The 18,240-nt window shown below is 42.0% G+C and overlaps 1 protein-coding gene across 2 annotated transcripts in view; it reads right to left on the bottom strand.

Moving 5' to 3' along the window:
• Positions 1-824: 824 nt before the first annotated feature.
• CTH (cystathionine gamma-lyase) overlaps positions 825-18,240 on the bottom strand; it is a 34,206-nt gene continuing 16,790 nt past the window's right edge. For both annotated transcript variants that reach the window (XM_006121065.5, XM_006121064.5), the window contains 6 exons: positions 16,987-17,064; positions 14,166-14,318; positions 13,781-13,902; positions 12,246-12,298; positions 8,172-8,310; positions 825-1,601 (listed from right to left, as the gene is read on the bottom strand). In XM_006121065.5, the coding sequence (XP_006121127.1) occupies positions 1,575-1,601; positions 8,172-8,310; positions 12,246-12,298; positions 13,781-13,902; positions 14,166-14,318; positions 16,987-17,064 (572 nt within the window). In that variant the 3' untranslated portion in view covers positions 825-1,574. The remainder of the gene's footprint in view (positions 1,602-8,171; positions 8,311-12,245; positions 12,299-13,780; positions 13,903-14,165; positions 14,319-16,986; positions 17,065-18,240) is intronic.

Genomic DNA, 18,240 nt, shown 5'->3' with positions numbered 1-18,240 from the left:
AGGTAGGCCTCCCCAGACTGACTGCTCCCTGGGAGTAGTGGAAGGCTCGGTGGGAGCAACAGAGTCGCTCATTTTGACCCAATGTGAAGCAGTGGCAGCTGCTGGGTGGCTCAGGGCTGTAAGAGCCTGCTGTGTGTCACAAGCCCTTTCCCTTCTGCCTGAAGCTTTAAGAGCTGCAGGGGAAGGGAAGCATAGAGTTGTGATGAGTGTGGACAGAGGGGCCAGCAGGACACCTGTGATATTTCCTGGCGGCCCCTTATTTTGAAGTAACTCCAGCTGCCCTGCCTACATGCATCCTATTCTGAAATAACTATTTTGGAATAGACATCATTCCTCGTAGAATGAGGCTTACAGAATCCAGAATAAGCCTCTTGTTACTGTGAAATTATTTCAAAATAATGGGCTTGCTGCGTAGACCGTTGCAAAGTTATTTTGGAATAATGAATGTTCTTCTGAAATAACGCTGCTGTGTAGATGTACCCACAGTGAGGATCTCAGGTTTGAGATTGCAGTAAAGATTAATACTGAAAAGATTACTATGGTAAAATATTAATAACAGCTTATCTCTATAGAAAGGTTGCACTGCTCAAAGAATGATGGCTTTGTCCTATTCATGTTATTCACTAACATGTTCCATTTACAATTCATACTGAACATTCTGAACTAATTTTTAAGAAAATTAGATAAAGGATTTTTAAAAGGTCAGAGAAGTAGTGTTTGGTGTAACAGATTTTTCTTTTAAAAGGCCTAGAGTCCATTTTCTTTGTGAAACCTATTTTTAATGTTTTTAAAATTATCATTGTAGTCTGCATTATGACAACTGCCCCTATTTAATTTGTTTTAATTAAATTATCCACTTTAAAAAATTCAAGCATACAGAAACTAATTCTCTGTTGGTAAGACAAGAGTTAAGACTGAAATTTTTCAAGTATAACACAGTCAATTAAAATTTCAGACTCGATACAGTGTTAGGTATTTGATATGTTACGATTAACAATTTTCAGTATTGCACAAAATGAAACCAGATATATTTGCATTCAAAAAAGTTTTTGATCCTACACCATTCAAAATGTATCTTTAGCATTTAGAGGTATAGCTGATTTAAAAAATAAATCCTGCAGTATGGATGATGAAAGAAACAGACTGTATGAACATACTTAAAGCATGCACTCACCATTGTCCATCATTTCAAACCTCAACTTTTAAAATGTATTGTGAGATCTTGAGTATACATCAAAGCTGATCTCAGATCAACAAGCACTGTCAAAGGACAGTAACCTTTCAAGTCATAAGAGAAGGAGAAAAAAAAAGGATGACATCTAAAAGCAGAAATGCATGACCAATGTTGAGTCACTGAAGAGTGAAGCTGTACCCATTTGACCCATGTGGAGCCACTGGAGAGTGAAGTTAAAAGCACAAAATAAAGACTGTTTTGGTATCTAAAGTTTGATTGGATAAAAGTTTTCATTTTTAACGGCAAATCAGAGGAAACTCAGTGGTTTGGCTTTTCATTTAATCTTCTCTTGGTGTTTTAGCTGTGTAGTGATCAGCTTCCAATTTCAGGTCTTTGATTCCTAGTTGCGAACCATATGTTCTGGGAGCTGCAGTAACAAAAGAGAAGTATGATATAATTATATTATTCTCTAATAGTGCAAAGCTGTTTGTTTTAGCACAAAAAGAAGCTGGCCATATATTAGCAATAGATATTTTCATACTCCTAGTTTTATAGATTGGTTCGGCTGCTTGCCTGTTTTACCAAAAGTATTCAGAAAACTTCAATTTTGGCTGATTTCTCAAATCAGCAAACATAGCACATGATATTTTACAGAACATATTTCCACAAGCATAGTGAAGTAATTCAAGCTATTGTAAATCAATTACAACTACAGCAGAGCTCAGGTATCTCTCTTACCATCCTCATGTCGCACATAGAGGGACCCTATCTCTAGCCTGTGTTTTTGTTATTTTTTGGTGCTCTTTTCTTTACTAGGCCAATAGCATGATGCTGTGAGTGGGGCACAGGGTAGTAAAGTAGTGCCGAGATCTAAACACTGCCAGTGACTTGCTGTATTAATTTAAGCAAGTCGCTTAACGTCTTCATTGGCCTGATCCAAAGCCTATTAAAGTCAAAGGGAATTTTGCCATTATTTTAACAAGCTTTGGCTCATACTTGAAAAGGATTATTATTCTTGGCCTGATAGTGGGTATTACTGAGAATTTATACCTCCCTGTGACATCACACACCATGGGTAGAACACTGAGAGAACTTCTTTGTGAATATTAAATTTGTTCCCCCAAAAGTAGACTTTTCAGGGCACCAAAGTTTTCAGCAAATAGTTTTGGCCAAAAAGCCTAAATGTTTTCTTCCAGAGATGTCTAGGCCTTTTATTTTCATGTGGCTGAAATAATTCCAGGATGTCTAAACAAACCATTTTGATTTTTCATTTAATAATGTCATTTTTGCCAATTTATAAAAAAGTCAAACACCACCCAACAAAATATAAAAAATTTAGTCTCAAGTTTAAACTTTTTTCAGCTCAGGCCCCAAACCAACCCCCTTACCCTCATTATTCAGTCATTTCTAGTTGTGGGTACTCAGCTCCCTTCAGGATCAATTCCTTCATGAATAACTGGAAGGGCCAACATTTTGGTGCTATTAGTTTATTCAATCACTGCTTCTCACTGATTAGGATGGGGTTATCTATATGATTAACATTAAGCACCTGTGTTACACAGTATGTCTGACTCAGTTTCCCCTGCTGGCTATGTATACATTTCTCAGTTCCCTTCCCCATTACTTTTTACCTACAGGTCCATATTGGGGGAGGGGCAGTGGGCTTTGGATTTCTGGCCATGCCACAAAACACACTTAACTCCTTCCAGGATAACAAAACTCCAACTCGAAATTTTCAGGCTAAACAGGTTCTTCTCACCTTTGTTGGCTCCTCTTCAGACTGCCTATTGGTCCCTGTCCTTAGCCTCTTTCTGAAATACCCTGGAATGTTTCTCCCACTTCAGTATAGAATATAACATGGGCCTGTAGGCTAGTTCCCCAAAAATAGCGACTTCTTAAGGCTAGATTCTCCACAAACACCTCCCTCGGGCTTCTCCCCACCCCCAAGTGATCATACTTCGCCCTTTTGTAAGGCCTCTTGTCCATTAACCTATCACCTGATCACCATAATCATACCCCCTAAGGCTGTGAAGCAGCTAATTCATTACGGCACAAGTGATGCTGGCTCTATCTCCCTTTAAAGAGGTCAGACACCCTGTAACAACAGGTTTTAGTGATTTGCTGAATGAAGGTCTGAGTCCACAGGTTTTATTAGGAACACCGATGTCTCTATCTACTCCTCTGCCCACAGACAGAAGGAGACAGCAGGCATCCTGCAGACTATATAAATGTTCTAAAGTCCAGAAGTAGTAAGAGGAAGAGCAGCTGAAAGTCTCTGGGTAAAGACTCAAACATGCTGCCTTTATATCAGCCACTTTGTTAGATGCACCTAAGATGTGTTGTATGTCAAAATCTTGGAAAGTCAAACTTCAGTGAAGGAATTTCCTGTTAGTCTTTTTGACTGAATGAAGCCACTGAAGAGCAGAATGGTCAGTCTGCAGATGAAAGCGTTGTCCCCAAATTATGGCCGTAGCTTCTCTAGAGTATATACAATGGCATAGCATTCCTTCTCAGAGACAGACCAGTGGCTTTCCCTCTCAGTGGTTTTTTTTTTTTTTTTTTTTTTTACTGAGGAACACACCAGGGTGGAACTGTTGCTCTAGTCTTGTTTGCATCAAAACTATCCCCACACCATGCCCTAGCGTATACATAGTGATGATGAAAGGTTTGTCATGGTCTGGGGCCTTGAGTACAGGGTCAGACCTCAGAGCAGCCTTCAACAGGTGAAAAGCTTCCTGACACTTCTCAGTCCACTTGACTGCGTTTGGTTGCTTTTTTCTGGTCAGGTCTGTTAGTGGTGCAGCAATCTGACAGAGTGGTACAAATCGCCTATAATACCCGGCCAAACCGGGGAAGGACTGGGCCTGCTTCTTTGACAGTTTTGGATAACCTCTACCTTAGCCTGTAGAGATTCCTTGACCCACCTGGTGTCCAAAGTAAGTCACCCTGTTTAGGCCAATTTGACTTTTTTGGCCTAAACTGTGAGCCCTGCCTCCCTTAGGCACTGGAAGACAGCTTGGAGGTGTTCTGCCCGTGAATTAGAGAATACAGCCACATCGTCCCGATAGGCCACTGCAAATTCCCCAAACCCGGCTAGTGGATTATCCACAAGCCTTCGGAAGGTTGCAGATGTAATGCGCAGCCTGAAAGGGAGAACATTAAACTTATACAGTCCTGTATGTGTAACGAAGGCTGACTTTTCCTTGGCTGCTTCATCCAGGGGACAGTTGGCTTTTACATGCCCCAGTTCATTACATTTAAAACATCGCACAACTGGCTCATCACTGGAGTGAGGTGGATTGCCAGAGGATGGGGCGGAGGGACGGGGGAATGTCTGTGGTCTCTCTTGAGGTAGACAGGGACCTTCCTTGCGAGGTGGATTTTTGGAAGACCCCCTGTGGTGGGATGCCTCTTCTGGTTCTCCCATAAGGGATGTCCAGAGGGGGCATCCCACCACAGGAGGTCCTCCAAGAATCCACCTCGCAAGGAAGGTCCCTGTCTACCTCAAGAGAGACCACAGACATCTGTTTTCCATACTGCTTTTCCCATCTGGCACCAAGCACTCCTGCCTCTCTTAGGGATTGAGGCTTTCCATCTAGGATGTACCCTCTAATCTCTCCAGGAACACCCTCTAGGAACTGTTCCATCTTCATCAGGAGATAGAACTCTTCCCAGGTGTCAGCCTTCTCCCCTGAGATCCATGTTCTCCAGCTTTTGGCTACACAATGGGCATGTATGGGAAATGGCATGTCCTGAGTCCACTTTAGGCCTCTGAACTGACAATAGGCCTGTTCAGAAATGAGGCCCATCATTAGTCTGGCCTCTTGCTTAAACAGTTCATTACTGTTCATGTAGTTTCCTGGCACGTCAGCTGCCACCTCTAGTAAGGGACCAGTGATTTGAGATCTTAATTCTATCATGTACTGATCGGGGGGGGGGAGGAGGGGAATGTTGTATCCTGACAAGCCCCCTCAAAATTTAGAAAAGTCATTATCTCCCACCTGGTACATGGGGGAATTTCCCGGGATGTTGTACAGTGATTGGAGCAAGGTTGTTGGGTGGTGCACCGGGAGTGTCTGGCCTTTTAGCTTTCTCCATTTCAACTTCTAACCACTTGATTTCCACTTCTCTGTCCTTCATCTTTAGGGAGAACTACATCTCGCTCTAAGTTAGAGGTCTGTCTTCCATCCCGAAGACAGTGGTGAGGGAGGGGAATGGCCATTCACTGCTCCTGCCTCCACAAGGTTACCTTCCCTGGGCCTCATAGGAACATTCTCCCGTTCCCTTTCCTTAGGGTACAAGTCTTCCCCAGAAGTGGACATCTTGCCCTGATCGGAGTCTGTTTGCACCTCGGTTTTCACCTAGGGAGGGTTGGTTGCTCTAGGGCTACTCTGCCCAACTGCAAAAGCATGCACTGGGCTGCTTCCCCATTCTACTCTAGCCTAGCTATCCAGTTACCCTGAAAATCAAACTGTTTGGTTTGGACTCTCTGGCTGTGCAGATTTAATCTTCTGTGTGCCTTTTCCCAGTCAGGCAGCAAAAGAGGGGAAAAAAAAGTCCCCAAACTTCCAAACAGCAGGGTAAAAAAGTGTCCTTTTAAAAGTCTGAGGTCTGTGTTTCTGGTTCAAAATGATCCCACCGCTACCACCATGTCAAGGATCCCACCGCTACCACCATGTTCCCCACTCTGGCACTTTGAGTGCAGAAGGTGAGGGCTCGCAAAGACCTTAAATACAGTGCCTCTATATGCTCTGCTTACAAAAAAAACTCCCCAGAGTCACAGCTTTGGGTGGTAGCTGACACCACCAAGTGAAACAAAAGAAAACCTCTTTCTTCTTGAACCCAGGAAGAAGCACTTGGACTTCTTCCAGAAGGGTAACCTCAAGTTCCTTTACCATAAAAGAGAGCTTGAAAAACAGAGAAAACAAACTGCAATCTCTGGTAGCTAACCCCTCGTCTTTGGCAGGCAGACAGACAGACAGACACACACACACACACAGCCCCTGTTCCTTTCCAGGACGCGAGAATCAAATCACCTTAAAGTGATTTTTATTAACAAAACAAAAGCTATACTTAATAAAGCGTACTTAGTTGAGAGGTGTTACAAAGCAACTAAGGGGGAAACAAAACAGAGAAAATCTCTGGGAACAACTGTTAGACAGTGAATGGGGGAGGGGAGTCAGAATAACACAGAGTAGTTCAAACCAAACCACAAAAATTAAGAAAAATACCCTAACCATGACTAAATACACGTTTCCCTTTATTTACTCAGATCCCTTCCTGGTTTAGTCCACTTCCATGTCCAAATTCCTTGGAAGCATGGTAGTCCTGCCTGGGTTTAAATTATTCTGTGTCTCAACTCCTGGCTCAACTTCAGACCGACAGAGCGAACAGTTACAGGTATATATTTACAATTTAAATTTCAGCATGTATCTCATTGGTTCTTCTGGCTCCCTGCCACCAACAACCCTAGCTTCCTGAGTTTAACCTTTTAGAAGGCCTGCACTCCTCCTATCCATCACAAGCACCATGATACAAATAATAAAATGCAATATCAGGACTTGGTGCTGATTTTTATTTTTTATTATGCATCTCCAGTTTGGTGCTCCAACTCAAATAAGAGAGTCCTTGTTTTAGACTGTGAAGTTATGCCTGGTCCACTCTATTAGAAGAATTTGCAGAGAACACTACAATCATTGAGAGCAGGTGTCAATCACAATGCCAACCCATGCAATGGAGAGTACAATTTTCTGCAAGTTCATAGAAGAAGCAAGTAATATTTATCAACTAGCAGACTTACCCAGTGCTGCCCAGGTCCTTCAGGACAGGGCCTTGGGAATATGGGGGTACAGGATGCTGTGGGATAGCAGCCTGTTTTCTCTCTCCTCCCCCAGGCCACCCCCCCACCATCCTGCCTAGGGCCTGTTTTCTCTTCCCCCGCCCCATCCGCCAGGCCATCTCTTCTCATCTCCCAGGAACTGTTTTTTCCTCTCTCTCTCCCACCTCCCAGGGACTGTCTCCCCCACCCAGCTCTCCCAGGGCTTGTTTTTTCATCCCCAGGCCACCCCAAGCTGCCAGGGGCCTGTTCTCTTCCTCTCCTCCCCCCCAGTGTTGCAGTGGAGGGGGGTTGGAGCAGGGGCTCCCTTATGGTGATACGGCTGCCCCCAGTGTCCACACTCTTATTACATCCCTCTGAAAGCATCCCCTCCCTTTGAATGTTATGGAAAACTGTCCCTTTCCCAGCGCTTCAGGTTCTCCTGGCACAACCAAACCCTGGCCTGGCTTTAAGTTAGAAGAGGAAGCTGAATATCAAATTTGGTGGCCCTATCCCTTATTGTTTAGGAGAAATATTGGAACAAATGGACTCTCGGACAAACACACTCTAAAATATATAGATTCCTACTGCTGTTTTTTCTAATCTGGTGTTTTAAAGGACATATGTTAAAGAAATGCATATGACATTCTCTTTATACAAAAAAGAGAGACCTCTAGGGTGTGTAAGATTTGAACTTTTCACAGATCTTAATTTTCAAGAATTAAGAATAAATTCACTAGCTTAAATAAAAAAAACATTTACCAGCTAATTTCCTGCAGTTCTTTTCCTTATTAGACATGCATACACTTGTTAACCTCTTCTATGCCTAAGCCTTATCAATCATAAGTACCACTGCTATTACTGTCAGCTTTTAAGTATCAAATATATTAGAAATCTTTATCTATCCAATTTTTGAACAGGATGTTGCATAAAGGATGTATAAACAGGATATTAATCATGGAAATTCAAAACCCCAAAATACAGTCAGGGTTTTAAAAATATTTTAAAAACTAAGTGACGATAATTATTTAGTAATGCACTGTTGTGTTAGTTATCTTCTAGAGTAAATGTGTTCCACTGAGTCGAGATAAATGGTGAATGATAATTTGAAAAGCAGTAAGTAAAAGGCAAAAGGAAAATAATTTTTGTAAACAACAGGCACTAAAGTTAAACATGACTTACCGCAGCTTTCAAAGCTTGTTCCAGATCTTCCAGTATATCTTGTATGTTCTCCAAACCAACTGACAGGCGAATCAAAGTATCATTGATCCCAAGAACCTCCCTCTCCTCTTCAGGAACCGAGGCATGAGTCATAATGGCCCTGAAAGAAAATAATAGCCTTTCTGTGCACCACTATTCATTAGGGGCTTTATTAAAGAACTAATTTAGCTAGTCTTTACAATTATTTGCCAAGAATGGTAATTATTTTCTGAACAGCAGTTTTGTCAAAAGCTCAAATCTCAAATAATGCAAATTAGCATAGCTCTAATTAAGTCAATGGGATATGAGCTAGGGCAGTGTTTCTCAACCAGTGGTACAAGTACCCTTAGGGGTACTCGAGAAGTCTGGGGGGTATGCTAACACAACTGAAATTTGGAGAAAACTACATTTTTGTTTTAAGTTTTACAGCACTTTTTTTTGTATTTTTACACCCAAAAATTTCATCGCTTGCCCGCCCGGCTACGATTAAGTTGTTTAAACAAATGTGGTGAAACGGTAGAAAAAAATTGTGTGTGTCTGAAAACTGTAGATACTGAGGGTACTTCTAATTTTTTTTAAAAAGGGTACTTACAATTTTTTTTTTAAATGGGTACTTGATAAAAAATGGTTGAGATACTGAGCTTAGGCAAAGCTACATATCTCTGACTTTACTTCAGCTCTACTGGTTTGTACTAGCTGAGAATCTGGTACAACATTACCTTGACTATGACTGCTAAGGAAAAATGGGATACTTTAGACACTATAGTGCCAAGTTTTCATCTGGAAAAGGAAGCAAAGTCCTATATTTCTTTACTCCAACAACCTTTTTAATGTTTAGAAAAATATAAATACCTGTGATAACAAATAGTCTTCCTGTTGGAAGTGGGCATCTGGTGTTTAAAAAACATGGTTTAAAGGTAAACACAAACAAAACTAAAATAATGCAAGTAATAAAGATAGCAGAACTATTCATTCAAGTTTCAGGCAAGAGGATGAATAGGAAGAAAGAATTTGTGTACTTGGGAAATACATTGTCATTAAGTGTATGCTAATGTAGAGAACTGAAAATAAGAACCCAGTTTTGACAACTGGCAGTGAAAAAAGAGGCAGGAGTACTGTGAGACCAGTGAGTAAGTTACTAATGGAAAGAAAGAGGGTATGCTGCATGTGTCTGTCCCTGCCTGATCTATGGTTTGGAAACTGGGTCTTACAAAGAAGGAAGAAATAGGAGGAAGCTTAATTTGGGTCTTAGGCTGGACATATTGATAACAAGGGGAGAAGGAGGACTAGCAAAGAGAGAACGGCAGGAACGACACAGTAAGAGAGGTGAAAAAGCAAGGACATGAAAGAGACCATCAAGAGATTCTTGAAGAGAAAAAGGACTGAAATTCTAATACCTACAAATCTGTGCTATCGACCAGGAGTGAGCAAAAATTGTGGGCAAATCTGATCCTATATAAACCAGGAAAGGAATCAAGAAGAGAACTGAGTTAAACAAAGAGATTCCTCAACTTTCAAAAGTGGGACACATAGGAAAGAATGCATGAGAGTTTCCTCTCCAAGCAACTAATCTGAAGGTTTCTTCTGTCTTATGTAAGAGCTAATATAGCTTTACAGGTATGAGACTCAATATTGCTCTTACAGAGAGACAGCTCCCACTGATTTCAGTGGAAAGTGAGTCCATATGAAAGGGCAAAAGAAGACAATGGTACACACATTGTGCAGAGAATGGCCAATTTTTCCTATATATTCTCCTTACTTCAAACTGGCAGTCAGTCCATACTAAATTCACTTTCACTACTGGCTGCAATAGCTATGACATTAACAGAAAAGCACATATCTTGAAAGACTCAATAGCTACTTCATCTTTAAAGCCCAGAATGATCTAGTGTGACACAATGATTTAGTGTCAAGCAATGACGCACTGTTACAACCCCTAAATTAAAATACACAAGTTTACTGGGTATGAAAAACAGGTGCACTTAGTTGTGTGTGGAGTGTGCCCTCTTGAGTAAGCAGTTAGAATAGCAGATGTGTCTTACAATAGTAAAACTGAACCTCAAAAGATATGGAACACTGGTTACCAGTCAATTGGATGCCATGTGAAACTGAAAGCAACCAATCTGGCATCAGCAGAGACCCAACCCTCCTGAATACTTGTGCTTGTATTGCATCCTAAAGGTAAGCACAGCTGAGTTGCCTGTTCCCACCTCACCCACAGGCATGGAGAAGCTTTTCACATTAGGGATGTAAGTGACTAATTGATTAGTTGACTATTCAATAAGCAGACGCTGACTAAAAATCGACTAGTCGCTTCCCCCACCTTGCTACCTCTATCAAAGAGAGGCAGAAATGGAGGGCGGGAAGAGATATTTAACATCCCTATTTCACATAGGAGGTGAAGACATTGGGACTGCTAGTCCAAGGCAACCAGAGCCCACACAGCAGGAGCAGCGCTGGGCTCTGCACTACTTTCAACCTCCCGTCCTGCCGCTGGAAGGGAACATGCTTTTACGTCCCTCCCCAGAGAGGGATAAGCTTGCAAACCCAGTCCGATCTACAGAAAAAAAATCTTCCTGCAAGAAAGCTGCCTGCACTGAGGAAGGAGCTCAGCTGTTGCTGGAGCCTGGCCTGGAATGTCAGCTGCTAGATCCCCACACAGGGACTGCCAGTTCCCAGCCCACACAGGATGGGAGCTGGCAGCCACGCACGGGGCGGGAGGGGGCTAGTGGGGCTGGAGCAGCCCTCTATCTATGGCTGGGCTGCACGGTGGAGGGGTTGCTCCCAGGTAGCAGTTTAACCATTACCCAGTAAGCATCACTTGTTACCAAGTAACCACTTAACTATCATGTTAAGTGACTATCCGTTAATATCCCTATCAGGGGCTACAGCACCTGCAGAGAAAAATTAGTGGGTACGAAGCACCCACTGGCAGTCAAGCTCCTTCCCTCCCATCCTCCTACATGCCTCCTGGCTGCTGGTGGCCCTTCTCACAAATTCCTGCCTCACCCTCCCAGTGGTTTCTGAATGCTGAAAACGTCGGATTCGCAATGTTTAGGAAGCTATGGGAGGGAGGAGAAGGAGTGTAGATGGGGGAGAAGACAAGACAGAGGAAGGGCACAAAGGTTTGGGGGGAAAAAAGTGGAATGAGGGTGGGGTAGACAAGGGGTGGGGCTTCGGGAAAGGTGGGGATTAGAGGGGAAATCAGCACCTATGGCAGACAGTTTTTTGTTTTTAAACAAAATCTTCTCTCGTATCCTAGTCTACATTCCTACTGTTCAGACTAAACAATATATTGTTTGACAAAGGTTGCCTGGGTCACTATATTCATTACCGGTCACATCTCCTGAAGAGAAGAACTGCAGATAGGATGCAACTAGGTTTTGGCTCTGATCAGTCATGTTTGGTACATTGGGGAATGTGACCCAGCACCACTGAGAGTGGAAGAATTGGGGAATTCCACAACAGTGAAGTAAAGACTTGAGACCCAAGATATTGGGGGACAGGGAGGTGCACTAACAAGTCCAGAAGAGGAGCAGACATACAGCTAGTTCTGCACTATGACTGTTTCTGCTCCGTGCTCCATCCCTAGCATGCCATCTACACCAGGACTTATGAGAGGGTGCTTAGAAGGCAGGCTTACGACCATCATCCACAATGACTGGAACAGGGGAATTTCCCCTGAGACAAAACCAGGGCTTTAAGGACACTTTATGCTGATCCTTTTCCCTGGCATTTTACAGAACTATAATGTTGGTGAAGAAGTCACTGGGAAGGTCTTGCTGACAACATACTCTACTATTCAAAACAAGAGTCTTCCACTGTTTAAACTTCTAAAATAAATGACATCACTGCTCCATTTTTTGACCAGCCATAAAACATGCTTGTGTGATATAAAAATTAGCTCTTTTGTGCTTAGTCACAAAGTGAAACATCTAAATTTTAAACATTACTTAGTTTCAAGATGGTCACAAAATCCAACAGAAGCTTTTTTTCCACACCATGTGCAATTTAAGGATTATTTCCAGTAGAGATTTAAGAGGAAGAATGACTTACGGATGTTCTGCGAGGCTTTCATATCCTCCCAGACTCTCAGCCAGCACAAAAAGCTATCGTAGGAAATATAAAAGTTCAAGTTTAAATGAACAAGCAGTTTTTCATTTGAAACAAAGGCAAGAGGATTTAAAGAAGCTACAGTGTAGGGCAAAAAAAGGCAATGGCATCTTATAATTTACTTAATTTTGAAGTGGAATTCACTGGACTAGAAAACCACAAAAAACTTTCATACCATGGAAAAAAATACTGGATGAAGTAAGAACTAATAATTGGTATGTAGTTTACTAGCAAAAAGTTACTGGGGTCTGAAATGCATTAGCCTTAGTTTGCCTAAAGAAGAGAAGGAAGGGAAAGTAAATTACTCAAGGGAGAAGTTTTTGTTGTGGCTAACCAGGGTGCACTCTTGAGCTTTGAGTGTAATCAAAGAGGAGATAAGATCAACCTGTTTGAAGAATGCAAGAACAGAACCAAAACTTTAAATTAAAATTACTCCCCCTTTCTCTTTTCCATATCCCTCTCCTGTTCTATTAATTCTTATAGTTTCACATACCGCTGCACTTTCTTGGGCCCAATCAAGGGCAGAACTGATGGAACACTATTTCAAAGGCATTTTACTCTTGTTTGCAGGCTTACTAGAATCAGAAAGATAGCAAAATTCTTTTCTCACAAAATTAATCATGATTTTGCAAATCCAGAAATCTGGAGAAGAATCCAAATGTCTGAGTACTTTCTGCTGCATTCAGAAATATATGCTAGATGAGTGGTTGCTGAGAATACAGCAGCTGCTGTCAGGAGCAGCAAGCCTGCTATTGTTCCTCTTGCCTCTTTTGCATTCAGAGCAACTCACTCAATGTATACCCAATCTATTTTAGAAAATACCTCTTTCTTTAAGCATCAGCCCAACAACTAATTAGCCAGAATGCTGACAGACGGGCAGTGCAAGCACTCAAAGGGAGGCAACCCTTGATTCTGGATTTAGCTTCCTGTTATTAATCAAACAGAGGCAGAGATGATTGACCTTCCAGAACAGGATGAAAGGCTAATTTTATACTCAAAGTTTTGTTTGTGGGATGTTATTGGATTATTTGAAATTTCAATTGTGATTTTATTTGGAGAGTGAGAGACAGTGATGGGTGGCATGGTATGGGAGGAAGAGAAGTCCTTAATTTGACCATCAATTTAGATAGTAATTGGTTCTGTTTTCTGCTTTCAAATTGCATTATAGTTGTTGGAATATATGCAAATACTTTTAATAGCTACACATGGTTTAAACTAGCTACAAGAGCCAATTCTGAGAGTAAGCACTCAAATGTGCTAATACTTCCTTTTCTTCTCTCTCATTAGTGTGCCATCTTCTAATTATCCATTGTTTAGATTGGAAAACTAATATTTTGGGTGGTACCACAAACATATAAGACCATCCCTGCTTTGATAACCACTTCAACTTTCACTACCCTACCTACCAGAACCTAACTGAGCCACAATCAGACTCTCTCTTATAACGTTTGTTTTCATTAATATGGAGGGGAAATTACCTTTAAATTCTTGAGAAAGATTTCAGCATGTTCAAGATTTCCTTTAATGTAAAAGGTGACCATCCCAGGACAGCCACTGCTCTGACGCTTCATTAGCTCATGCTGAGGATGCGAGGGCAGTCCTGAAATTAGTCACATATTGTATAACCTGGTTTACTTATACTGTTAAAATTGCATCAGAGAACAGCAAGCCACACTTAAGGCACATAAAAAACAACCTTCAAGAGTTAAGAAACATAGAATCAACTGCAAAATAAAGGTATATGCCAGAGCAATGACTTACCATCCATAGAATTTGATTTCTATCAGCAACACCTAGGACTGCAGCATCTTGTTCCAGAGCCAGAACCAAAATAATCTTCTCTTCAGAAATCTTGCAACTTACCAGGATAAATGACTTTTTCTACTCGGAGATTTGATTCAAGGTACTGAGCAACAGCCAGCGCATTGTGGAAATGTTGCTTCATTCGAATCTGTAGCGTCTTTAAACCCCGATTGCAAAGGAAACAATCAAAAGGAGATGGAACTGCTCCAAGGGCTATAAAATAAAACAATATTACAAATATAAAAACTTTTCTACTTTATTAAATATGTCTTAGTTTCCAAACTGACCCTGATGTAAACAGATCCAATTCCCATTGATTGCTATGGGAACTTTTCCTGTTTACCCTAGGATGGAATATGACCCCATATGTAGAAACTCAAACAGAGTACTTTGATATCACAAAACGTTCAAACTTTAAAACAAGACAAGGGAAAGAAGGGGGAAAACTACATGTGCTTGTGTCTCCCTGACTCCCAGATATAAGAGCTAAAGGCAGTAACTAAAACAGTGACTCCTCTGGGATGAATCTCACCAGACAGAAGGCACTTAGACTCCTTTGGGTACATCTACACTGCAACACTATTTTGAAATAACTAGCGCTATTCTGGAATAACTTAATCCGCGTCTACACAGCAGGCAGTTACTTCGAAAGAGTGTCAAAATACATCAAGCTGGAGGACTTCTTACTCCAACTCTTGTAATCCTCATTGTACAAGGAATAAGGGAAGTCGGAGGAAGAGTGCTCTATTTCAAAATAAGTTCTGTGAAGACGATCCCTATTTCAAAATAAGCTACGCAATTGATGTAGCTCAATTTGACATAGCTTATTTTGAGTTAAGCCCTGTAAGTGCAGACTTTGTTTACACTTACATGAGGCAGGGTGAATACGAAGTGCTCTTTATGCAATGGATAAAAATGAATTTATAAAATTACATAGATGACAGAAAAAAAATGTAGTTGCCAAAACATAAGATTCCCAATTTAGCATACAAAAGGAAATAAAAACTACACTCTGGGTGATTTGGTCATGAGTCTAAAGGAAAATGGATTATGTAACTGGTATCCATTTTTAAAGTAGTTTAATAATTATACGTCCCCTTATATAAATGTAATGACATTTTTTTCAGGCAGTTAAGGGGAAGAAAAGCAATATTTAAGTTAGTTTAGTAAGACACTGTCCTGGCAGTCCTGCAGTCACAAGTCCTCTGTTAAGCCACAGAACAAATATTGCTTCAGTGCTGATTGGAAAAGAACTACCTCAACAGATTAGGGTAATTATTAATGGTTTTTAGTACAGTGGAGCTAAATACGCAGTTTTGTTGGCACTGAGACAGTTCCTTCCTGAGTTTGCTATCTAGGACCCTGACCATGCAAAGAACTTATGCACATGCCTATCTTTACATGCTGAGAATTCCCATTGGAGTCCGTGGGACAGCTCACAGAGCCTAAAAATTAAACATGTATGCAAGTCTTTCCAGGATCCAAGTCTCATTTAAGACATTTCTATAGGTAGTCCTTGGTCACTGCTGAATTGGCCCATAGTTAAAAGATAACTATGATAGGTCGATCATAAACATCTCTGTGTAACAGATGACCAGATCCTGTAATATCCTGGACAAACTATGGAAAAAAAGATAAATGTTTAAGCAACCTTACTGAATTAGGGTTAATATCATTAGGGTCTACTGTATTTGTATGGGGGTAGGGTGGGGGTGGTTATGGAATTGTATGTACCTTTTTCTAGTCAGAGGGGGATACTATTGTAATTCCTTCACTAAAAGCCCTTTGAGGTCACCCCCATGTATACTAGTTCAAACTGATTTTCCAGAGACAATCAGGCAAAGCAAGGGTTTTTGGATAAATGGCCTAGATTCAAATTGGCTCAAGGCCTGCTTTCTGATCCAGCAAATGGACAGGGACCCAATCCTTAGGGACGGACTGGAAGGTCTTGGTCTAATGAGGCACCATTAAACTGTTCTGAGCTAAAGTGGTAATGAACTTGAAACAAGGAGAAGCCCTTTGGAGTATTGAAGATCCCATATTAGGGTTGGGATGATCTCTAGTAAGATTAACAAGTGTGTAAGCTCTTTTTTTATTTATAGGTTTTGTCTGTGGCACTTTTACCTAAAGACTAAAATAGGCTGTGCAGAAAGAGCTATGTGATAACTTATGACTCTTATCAGTCTCTGTAGAGAAAGCAAGCGCATATTCCCAGGAAGCATCTCTCTGCTGGATATAACATGGTGAAGGCAGGAAACAGTACAGCCTGGAAATACTCCAATAAGAAGTGAGTGAGACATGGGTGCCTACACAAAAAAGGCAATGTCTAAGAAACTAGAAGCCAGAGAGCAGGTGCCCATGCTGCACCACAGAAGAGGAATGCAGGTGCAGTTGCCCTGCACTGGGACATATTTCACATAGGCCAATAGATGACTTGGGATAAATTTAAACACATGAGGTGAAGTCCTGGCTACAATGAACTTAATGGAAGTTTTGTCATTGACTTCAATGGAGGATCTCATCCATAGTGTTAGAAACAGAGGCTGGTACAGAAGCTTTTATTAATCCAGACCCCTCATAATTAAAAGGATAATAACCATTTTCTTTTACTGTTTTTTTTCTGTTCTAACACCTGACAATAATAAAAATATTTGCCCTGCTTATACATGGAAATAGTAAATACTGCTTTTTATCAGTAGATTTCAAAGCATTTTATAAAAGGCCAATAGCCTTTATCCCCATTTTACTGCTTTGGAAACTGATAATGTGTAGTCTAGATACATAGCTTTCATATCTGTAAATACACCGCATGCTTTCTGCTGTGTACAGACATACATGGATCCAATATATTTTAAAAGAATTTCCTGTGTTGGCTACTTACCATTTTGTAAGAATTTGAGCCTTTCATAGAGATCATCACAATTTACTGAAACCAATCCCATTACAACATCACTGTGCCCTGAGTTAAAAGAAGAGCATTAAATTGTTAATTTGCAGGAAGCTTTCAATATATAAAGGGTTGGGAGGTTGTTTTCTTAGTCCCACTACTACGTATTTTCTTTTCCGTTTGGGCATTTCAAGACATCATATATTCCTTCTCACTCCTGCTGTCATTTGCACACTAACATTCAGGCCAAGATCCAGGCGAGCCTCCTCCAGGATGCTGGTTAATGCTCTACCCTGTAGCCACTGGTGGGCCTGCATATGTAGTACAGGCAGTCCCCGGGTTACGTACAAGATAGGGACTATAGGTTTGTTCTTAAGTTGAATTTGTATGTAAGTTGGAACTGGCTCCAGATTCAGCTGTTGCCACTGAAACTGACCAGGGGCTGACTACAGGAAGCCGGAGGCAGAGTTGCTCTGCCCCCAGCTTCCTGGAATCCACCTGATCAGTTTCAACAGCTGCTGAATCTGGAGCCTGGGACAGAACAGCTGGGGCGCTGCCCGGTAGGTTCCCACAGGACCAACCCGGCAGCACCCCAGCTGCTCTACCCGAGGCGTCCCGCAACAAAAGCCTGGTCTGCTGGGGGGGGGCGCACTTGCTGCGCCTCCTCTCCCTCCAGCACACCAGGGAGACCTGAGCAAAGCCGCACAGGTGGAGGGACCCCGCCGCCCGTGCAGCTTTGCTCCTTTGCCCCCGAGCAAAGCCGCTGGACCCCCCCAGCAGACCAGGGGGACAGGAGCAAAGCCGCCCAGGCGGCGGCGTTGCTCGGGTGTCCCTGGTCTGCTTGGGGGGGTCCAGCGCCTTTGCTGGACCCCCCAGCAGACCAGGGAGACCGGGAGAAGCTTTTCTCCCCCCTGAGGACACGGGTGGCGACCCGCCGCCCGTGAGCTCCGGGGCGAGAAAAGCCATGTTCGTAAGTGCGGATCCGACATAAGTCGGGGACTGCCTGTAAATGGTTGGCATCTGACCTCTTCTAAGAATACCTGATATTTGTGACATCCCTGCTCTCCAGTTACCAGAAAACCGGTAAAACACTGGCTACTAACACAAGGGTAGGCAATAATTTTTTTGCTGGGGGCCACTTCAAAAATGTTTGAAGTGGCCCCAAGCCATACCAGATGGGGCGGGGCCTCAAGCAGAAGGGTTGGGGCCAGGATGCTTCCAGGCTTCACCACCCACAGACCATGATTG

Source organism: Pelodiscus sinensis, chromosome 9 (assembly GCF_052426305.1).
Source record: "Pelodiscus sinensis isolate ZL-2025 chromosome 9, ASM5242630v1, whole genome shotgun sequence".
NCBI lineage: Eukaryota > Metazoa > Chordata > Testudines > Trionychidae > Pelodiscus > Pelodiscus sinensis.
Note: the sequence above shows the minus strand (reverse complement) of the source record. Positions and strands in the feature narration are given on the sequence as shown.